The sequence below is a fragment of the Chiloscyllium plagiosum genome, unplaced genomic scaffold (genome assembly GCF_037043375.1).
Source record: "Chiloscyllium plagiosum isolate Xiang-an unplaced genomic scaffold, Cpla_swu_hap1 HiC_scaffold_33, whole genome shotgun sequence".
Classification (NCBI taxonomy): Eukaryota; Metazoa; Chordata; class Chondrichthyes; order Orectolobiformes; family Hemiscylliidae; genus Chiloscyllium; species Chiloscyllium plagiosum.
In genome coordinates this window covers 13,442,302-13,451,721 of record NW_028270171.1, presented here as the reverse complement: position 1 = coordinate 13,451,721, position 9,420 = coordinate 13,442,302, and the positions used below count along the sequence as shown (strand labels likewise).

Sequence of the window (9,420 nt, the reverse complement as noted above, 5' to 3'; positions counted from 1 at the left end):
TGGGGCATGGGGTACTGTCTGCTCTTGTCTGAATGCATTACTGACTTCACTTGGACAATCTGGCTTTCTTCCCCCACACCACCTGAATGGAAATGAATAAAATGTTCTAATGATCTTGCTTTTTGTCCATCATTTGCACCACTGATCCTTCTCTCATTTGTTTGCTATCTCTGGGGGGGCTTGATGTCAGTAATCATCCTGCAATTTGGCTCACATCACTGGACTAAAACATGGGGTTGTTGTAACTAAAATTCAAGCTATCATGCCCCACATGAGGTTGGGGTGTTATACTTTCTGGAGTATAAAACATTTTTAATGATTCTTTTGTCCAAGAATTATACTTTTTTTGGACTATGCCTACAGTTTTAGGCAAACAGAGGGCAGGGAAGTTTCCATACCTTGTCAAAAGATCAGCTCCAAACATCCATTTCCCTAAATAACCTAGATCTTTGATTCCAAGTTCACTTCCAGATTTGCCCATCAAGTGTTCATCTCCACATCAATGCATTCCTTCACTTTAGAAAGACTCCACAATTTGGAATCAAAAACTGCATGATGGGGGTGACCAGATCTGTTCACCTCTTTTGTTTTTTTATAGGCTTTGGGTGAGGTCCATGAGGTTCTGGTTTCTCCCCAGATGGTGGAACTAGTCTCAATTTGTCTGGTCATAGCTCCCAATGGAACTCTCACATGACCAGGATATTCTAAATGCTACTGTTTTCTTTTACCTCTGAGCCCAGCCTTAGGAGCCCATTGGGGTTCCGACCAGCACAGGGCCCTGTGCTCTTCACCCCTTGCCTTGTTACAGCCCTTAGCAGTGGGGTACACAGAGTGGCTCATTTCTCTATAGTCTGAATCAAACATGCAGCACTTGCTGAGCACCTTGATGAAATACCCCTTCGAGCACAACTAGGAGTCCATCCACAGCAGGGGGAGTTCTTCCCAGCAGTAGCAATGTTCTCCCACTGTCTCTCCCTCACTTTCATGTCCCTCCCTATCTGAAGACTCACTCCTAACACCGCTCCATCACTTTCAATAAACCTAAAGCCGGCCTTCCCAGAGCTGGGATAATTCACTGCACACACACGTTCCTGGGAGTCAGGTGAAGAAATTCTCCTGAGCTGCATTGAACTAATACACATGCTCTCATCATCTACAGCTGAAATGAGCAGGATGACAGTGATCTGGGAATAACACAGCAATGCCTGAGGTGAGATGCTTCCATCTGATTTACTCTTGCTGCTAAAGTCAGCAGTTTGCAGTCCAATCTGATCCTAGCTTCCTCCCAGCTTCCCATGTGCTGACGGATTCTCCTGATGCAGTTTGATTTGACCCAGTAATGTTGCAGGAGCAGTGATTTCTCTCCAAGTTGGGGAGTGCTGTCATTCAGAAAGGAAACCTGGAGATGCTGACTCTCCTGAACAGCTGCTCCTTCATCTTTGGGGTTTCAGGGATTGTGGGTTAGGGAGGGGGCTCTCCTGGTGATAGTTTGAATGAATTTTGTAGTGAGCATACACTGCAGCCTTCAGGGAGGGTTTAGGTCCTTAACATATTTATTCCCCAACGTAAAACCTTTTATTGTAAACAATCAAGTCATGCCGACATACTCTCTACAGTGGAGGCTGAGGCCATTCAGCCCATTGAGACTGCACCAATTATCTGAACAGCATCCTCTTCTGACCCACCCCAACCTCTTAACCCTGCATTTCCCATGGCTGATTCACCGATCCTGCACATCTTTGGACTGTGGGAGGAAACTGGAGCACTCATAGGAAACCCACACAGGCACAAGGAGAGCATGCACACTCTATACACACATACACTCACCTGAGGCTGGAATCAAACCCAGGTCCCTGGTGCTGTGAGGCAGCAGTGTGAACCACTGAGCCACCACACCATCCTAAAGAAACATGCTGTTGCACACCAGTCGAGTCATAGAGTCATACATCACAGAAGCAGACCCTTTGGCCCAACCTGTCCATGCCGACCAGATTTCCAAAACTGTACCAGTTGCCCTTGCCTGCATTTGGCCCATGTCCCTCTAAAACCTTCCCATTCATGTATCCATCCAAATGTCTTTTAAATGTTATAATTGTACCCGCCTCCACCACTTCCTCTGGCAGCTCGTTCCATGTCCACAGCACCCTCTCTCTGAAAAGGTTGCCCCTCACATTCCTATTTTAATCATTCCCCTCTCACCTTTAGCCTATGCCCCTCTAGTATTGCACTCCCACACCCCATCACAGGGTGGTTTTTATTGCTCAATCTTCAGTGTGCCAATCAGAAGGCTGCATTTCGTGCCCAGCCACAGTTACCCTTCAGGAGGTGGTGATGAGCTGGTTATTACAGCCCACCTGGTGTGGGAGAGACCAGAATGCTGCTGCTGCTGCTGAGGGGGGGCTTCCGGGACTTGGATTCAGAAACAGTGATATTGTTCCAACTCAGGATGGGCGAGAGATTTCCCTGGAGCTTCATCAGTGTTGTTGGGATTGTATTTAGCCAGAAAATTGGAAAATATTCCACAACTTTTACTTGTAGATGGTGGACAGTGTTTGGAAAGTCAGGAATTGAGAAATTCACAACAGAATTCCCAGCCTCTGACCTGCTCTCATCGCCATGAATATTTATCAGGGTTGACCTCGGACCATGGTTCCATGTATAATACTCAAACTTGTAACTCAATCTGACAAGTAATGGCTAGACTGTAACCTGGTATTTCAATCAGATACTGGGTCAAAGTAACTTGCTTCCACCAATCCATCCGTCAAGGCTGTGATCATACCCTAACATTGAGTGGGGACCTTCAATCCCCAAACTCTCACAGCCCACCACTCCACTGGAGGCTGCTCAGTTCAACACATTCAACTTTAGGTTGAGACACCCTCATGTCCATATAGCTGTGGGTATGGACCATGTTGAGCTGGGAGGCCAGTTTCTGAGCTGCACATTTTACAGAATGCAATGTAAACAGAACCAGAATCTTCCTTTGAAACATCCTTGAGTTGAGGGACTGGTCCTTCTTGAAACAATTAATAACTAAACATGGAGACAGAAAAGTTGATCATGCAGTATGTTTCTAACAGCAATTTAGGAATGGAAGCCTGAGGCCTACTACATGGCTGACGCACTCAGCGCATTTACCGTTTTGGTTTGTAAACTGGGTTTCCTGAGACCTAAAGTCAAAAAGATCACAGCAGATTCAGAAAGGATCCACAAAGTACATCAGTTGCCTGCACTAGATGACCCAAAAGCACTTCATTTCTGTCACTGTCAATCAATAGGCAAATGTTGAATGTCAACAAAATCTCGCCATTTTTCAATGGACTCCCAACACTGTCATTCAGAAGGTAGGAAGACAAATCCCTCAGAGTAACAAACTAACAAAATTCTGCAAATCTGTTTTCAGCATGTCTTAATACACAATCTCAGGAACAATAGTGAAGTTTTAGAGAATGTTTTAATCTCATTTTCAGGTAGATATATTTACAGAATTTGCACTTGTGTAAGAGGTCAAAGGTCAATCACCAATTTCATCATCGACCAGTTGTCAATTCTAATTGGCTTCTGGATCCAATTCCCATTCTGCGCTGAATGGACATGGCAGCTGATCGATTGATTAACAAAAGTGATTGGCCATCACTGATGAAGTTGTCATTTCCTGCTTTATAAAATGAGGTCTGCTCCTGGAATATAAATAAAAGTCCAAAGGCTGTGGTGATTTAGGTAGAGTTGGTGGTAATTCTAAGTTTGTGGTTGGCCTGTGACTTGTCTTGGGTAGGCAAGTAGTACAATATTTGTCACAAAATGGCTTCCCAGATTTGTCAAAACTATCACCAGGATTGTGAAGCTGCTGTCAACAAGCAGATTAACCTGGAGCTCACTGCCTCCTATCTCTATCAATCTTTGGTGAGTGTTGTCTCTATTTATAATTGCTTCTATTATGTGAAGTAAACTCTTTATTTCTAATTAACTTGATGCTCTTATAGACTGGCTCTTGTCGCTCTTGCCTATTTCACAATTCCAGATAAATGTGGTGCTATAGCAACAATGGGGTATGATATTGATGTGCAATGTATGTTCCTGTTTATGTTCAGTGATGTTTCTGGGGTGCAGTGTCCTTGGTTAATACACAAATCCCTGATATGGCTGTCACAGGCAGCAACTGTCACTTCCCTGTGGTAGTCAAAATGGGATATTTTACAGGAATAGCTTAACCATTTTGTGGGTGGCATGATGGCACAGTGGTTAGCACTGCTGCCTCACGGTACCAGAGACCTGGGTTCAATTCCCACCTCTGACAACTGTCTGTGGAGTTTGCATGTTCTCCCCACTTCTGTGTGGGTTCCCTCTGGTTTTTCCCACAGTCCAAAGACCTGCAGGTTAGGTGAATTGGCTGTGCTAACTTAATCCTCTTAGGTGAAGAGGTAAAATGGGTCTGGGTGGGTTGCTCTTCAAAGGGTCTATGTGGACTTGGGCTGAAGGGCCTGTTTCTACACTGTAAGTAATCTAATTTAGGTCCACCATATGGAGGTATCCATTAACTAGTTGCCTTTTTGCTACTTTAATGCATTCTGGTATGCTTGCATTTTCTGCTAATACCAAAAAAGCATTTTACTAGTTTTGATACTGTGAAAGGGAGTTATGGCAGTGTTTATCAATGATACTTGGCTTATCTGAGCAGAGGTATTTACTGTCAGCCTGTGACTGGCCTCTGCTTAAGTAGGCTCCAGTTGAGGCCTATTTACACTTCTGTATTATCCACTTGTGTGGGTGGTCAGGTAGCCACTGGTTATCCATCCCTTCACCTGGAGGAAGAGTTGACTTGCTGAAGTGTTGGTGTACCCACAAGGTGGCTGGTGTAGTCTGAAACTTGGCCCAATGACTGAAGAAATGGAGACCATCAAATCAGGATGGTATGAGAATTAAAATGGCCCATGCTTTTCTTCCAGTAATGATTTGCCCATGTCCTTCTGAAGTGTTAGAATGTCCTATTGGGAAGGTGTTTAGTGAGTGCTGCAGGGTACCTGGTAGATAATGGACATTGAAGGGAGGTGGAGAATGCAGTACCAATGGAGTGGGCTGTTTTATCCTGGATGGTGTCTGCTTGAATACTGTAGGTACACTCATCCAGACATGTGGTGAATATTCATCACACTCTGGGCTGTGTTTTAAAGGTTCTCTCTCATGAGATGAGGATGAAATCCCTAGAGCTCTGTTTGATGGAGGTGGGAACAGCTTTCATTGGTGAACCAGTTAGGTTTTTAATAAGGATGGATCACTCACTTTCACTCTGACCGGAGTAGTGTTCCTTCATAATCCTCAACCAACTGTTGGGGCCCTGTCTGGATCTGTCCAAACCACTAAGGTTGCCCAGACCCTAACCTTTTCTCATTAGAAAGACAGTTGTATAGTGTATAATCCAGGGGTGATGCAGCTGGTCAAACCATTCTGCTTTATAAAAACAACTATCTACCTTCTCTGGTAGAAGCACCAACAAAAGGAAAGGGAATTTAAGACAATCCAACTACTTGGAACCCAATGGACTCAATTGCAACAAAGGAGCTGTTCCCATCCCCACAACAGCCCAAAAACACCCCCTTTAGCAAATGGTAAATACAAACTCTGCTTCTTGCTGGCAGGAGAGTTTTCAGAGCATTCGCGTAAGAAACATCTGTTGAAGCATGGAACCTAGTTTCAGAGTAACAGCTTCTCTGCTATGAGCAGTTTCTGCCTGTTAAAACAAACCAAGATTGGAGAATAACTGGCCACTCCCCTGTCATTGTTTGAAGAAGCTATTGCCAGACATAGCAGCACCTCTGCCTTTATGACCCATCTTGAAGGGGACACAAACCAAGGACAAAACAAGCTGCTTAAAGGAGTAGCATTAACATAACATTCACTTGTGAGCATGATGGTTCAATGTTTGACTCAATTATGGGTGTACATCTTATGGTTTGAACTGCTCAAGTCAAACCAAGCATAGTGCTTTTCAGTTTATCTGCAGATGGTGTCACTAGCTTGATGTAATGGTTAGGCAGCATCCAAGGAACAGGAGAATCAACATTTCAGGCATAAGCCCTTCAGTGCTCCTGTTCCTTGGATGCTGCCTGACCTGCTGCGCTTTTCCAGCAACACATTTTCAGCTCTGATCTGCAGTCCTCATTTTCTCTTGATGTAATGGTTTATCAGGATTGCATGAGGTTTTCCCTGTATTGGACTCTTTCTTGATCAAGTTACAATTTTCTAATCACTCAGTTGCTTGCTTACAATTCAAAGGCTCCTCGCACAGGCTTTCCTCAGCAAACCCCACGTCCCCTCTCTCTCATTCCGTTCCACTCATTCCCTTCCGTACTCTATGAACACATTGTCTGTCTGTACCACACATTTGATCAGTACAATCCCAATGATCTACAAGTTACACAAAACTCTCTCCTGACTAAACTAATGCCAGCAGTGTCCAACATCCACTTTTCTCGTTTAGCCCCAAAGGAATAATGGAGTTCCTTGCAGCAGCCTCATGGTTACTTTCTCACTGAATGGCAGGACTGGCTTGAGGGACTGAATGGCCTACAGTCCCTGTGTTCTGATATCAGTTTTGTATCTGTTCATTCAGGAAAAATGTCCTGGTGACTGGGTATTACCCTCTGGTTAATGTTGAATGGAGTAGATTACACTTGGTACTCCAGTGGCTTTCCTTGTCATCCAACTGAACCCTCACCTTGTTAAAGGTTACAACTTCAGTTGGTTCCATGCAGAATATTTGAAATCTACCATCCTAGACCTGGTCTGCACAGAAACAGACCCTCTAAGCCACTCTTCCATGCCAGCCAGATATCCCACATTAATCTAGTCCCATTTGGCACATCACTCTAAATACCTCCTTCCTTTATTGCAGAGTTTCAGTCTAATATCTTCCAATTCTAATGGTGTTAATGAGCAGAAACATGAATTTAGTTTCTCTCCTCTGATGCTGTACCAGACCTGCTGAGCAACTCTCCAGCTGTTTATTCCAAATGAAAACATGGATGTTGCGTGTCCTCAGGAGGAAGCTGGGGTTAACAGCTGCTGGCTCACTGGACAACACTGGTATATTAAAATGGTTCAGAATGCAGAGGATTAATAACTGCTTGAATAGTCAGTCTGAGGGCTAAATTAGTCTCTACATCTGAAAACTAGAACTGGGGCCAGTGATGTGTTAATGGGATGGAAATGGTTCTCTTTCAGATGTCGTACTTTGACCGGGATGATGTTGCCCTGCACCATTTCTCCCAGTTCTTCAAAGCTCAGTCCCAGGAGAAGCAGGAACATGCAGAGAAGCTGCTGAAATTCCAGAATCAGCGTGGAGGCAGAGTCCTCCTCCAGGATGTGAAGGTGGGAATGTTGGGGAGGGGAATGGCTGCTCTCCTGATGTGGCTTCAATCCATCAGTAACAGGGTTTGCTCATCCTGAAGGGGAAGTGAAGGGCTGTTGCTTGTCTTTCCCATATGATCTCTTCCATCTCACACTCACTGCATAGAAACAGGCCCTTTGGTCTACCATATCTATGCTGACCAAACTACACTAATCCCACCTACCTGCACTTAGTCCTTCACCCACTATACCCTGGCATTTGAAGTATTTGTCCAGATGTTGCTGCAATGTCACTGGACTAGCTGCCTCCCCAACACTCAGGTGCTGCATTCCACATTTCTCATGGTTCCTGAGATGCCACTAAAACCCTTTCTCTTCAAATCATCCTCTGGACTTTGAAGATGGTACTGGCACTGCACTGACTCAGTGCCAGTGACCCAGGTCCAATTCCAGCCTCTGGGAGTTGCACATGGCACGAAGATCTGCAGGTCATTTTGGTCACACTAGGTTGCCCAATTTCCAGGGATACACAGGCTACATTTTTCTCTAAACATGATTACAGGGATGGGTTGGGGCAGTGTGGACCCTCTGGAGGGTTGATGTGGACAAATGGGCTAAATGACCTGCTTCATCCCACTGTCAGGATTCTGATTCTGATCCTTAACTGTCCTTTGTTTCCATGTTTCAGAAGCCAGAGAGGGATGAGTGGGGTAACGGTCTGCAGGCAATGCAGGTTGCCCTGGATCTGGAGAAGAATGTGAACCAGAGTTTGCTGGATCTACACCAACTCGCCACTGCCCAGACTGACCCTCATGTAAGCTTCACCTCCTCCGTCTCATCACTGCCTGACCCTCAGGGCAACACCTCACTGGTTGGTCTTTGTGGGTTTGAAATTCAATGCAACATTTGGGGAGATGTGATTTGGTGATGCCAGTGTCAAACTGGGGTGTACAAAGTTAAAACTAACACCAGGTTATAGTCCAACAGGCTTATTCAAAGCTCTAGCTTCCAAACTAATACTCTTTGACCACCTGAAGAAGCAGCACTCTGAAAGCCAGTGCTTCTGAATAAACCTGTTGGACAAAATCTGGTGTTGTGATTTTTAACTTTGTCCAGATGTAACATTGTAACCACCAGTGTGCATCTGGAATGATCTCTATTACAACTCCTCAGCAAGAAGGTCAAGGAGGAACTTGGATTGTAATCTGGTGGGAGTGCTGAAGTGATATTGGCCACTGAATCCTCATTCAGGACCGTTGCAGTGTAATGGTCACCATACACCACAATACAACTCAGCTCCACTTAAATGGCAACATGTGCCAGCTGAGAGGCTAATATATTCACCAGTCCAAAATCTCTAGATTGCTGGATTTTTCAGGGTTGTCCAGAGCTAGTACTGCCCAGTCTGTTTTGCAGTGGGAATTCTCCAAACTGTCTTGGATTGTGTTAATGTAATGAGTTGTAATATTCCTGTGTTGCAGCTGTGTGACTTCCTGGAGACCCACTATTTGGATGAGGAGGTTGAGATCATCAAGCGACTTGGGGACTACATCACCAACCTGAAGCGTCTGGGAGCTCCTGAGAATGGGCTGGGAGAGTACCTGTTTGACAGGCTCTCGCTGGAGGACAGCAGTTAGTGGGGTGTGGGGTACTGTCTGCTCTTGTCTGAATGCATTACTGACTTCACTTGGACAATCTGGCTCCTCCCTAGGGAGAAGGAATATGTTGGCAAGAATGTAATGACTGTACCACCTGAATGGAAATGAATAAAATGTTCGCTTGATCTTGCTTTTTGTCCATCCTTTGGACCACTGATCCTTCTCTCAAATTTGTTTGCATCTCTGGTGGGCTTGATGTCAGTAATCATCCTGCAATTTGGCTCATATCATTGGACCAAATGTCATCTCTTCACTCTTACCTCAGCTGACACCCCACTGGACAGGAATAACTGGATGGAGTTGTTGGAACTAAAATTCAAGTTATCATGCCCCACATGTGAGGTTGATATCTTATACTCCAGATTGTAAGACCTTTTTAATGATACTTTTGTCCAAGAATTATACATTTTTG

General features: G+C 44.8%; 1 protein-coding gene across 1 annotated transcript; it reads left to right on the top strand.

Moving 5' to 3' along the window:
- Positions 1-3,804: 3,804 nt before the first annotated feature.
- On the top strand, positions 3,805-8,987 carry LOC148141218 (ferritin, middle subunit-like). Its single transcript, XM_087978038.1, has 4 exons — positions 3,805-3,906; positions 7,225-7,371; positions 8,039-8,164; positions 8,832-8,987. Exons 1-4 carry the CDS (start codon positions 3,805-3,807, stop codon positions 8,985-8,987), a joined length of 531 nt encoding a protein of 176 aa, XP_087834164.1.
- Positions 8,988-9,420: the final 433 nt, after the last annotated feature.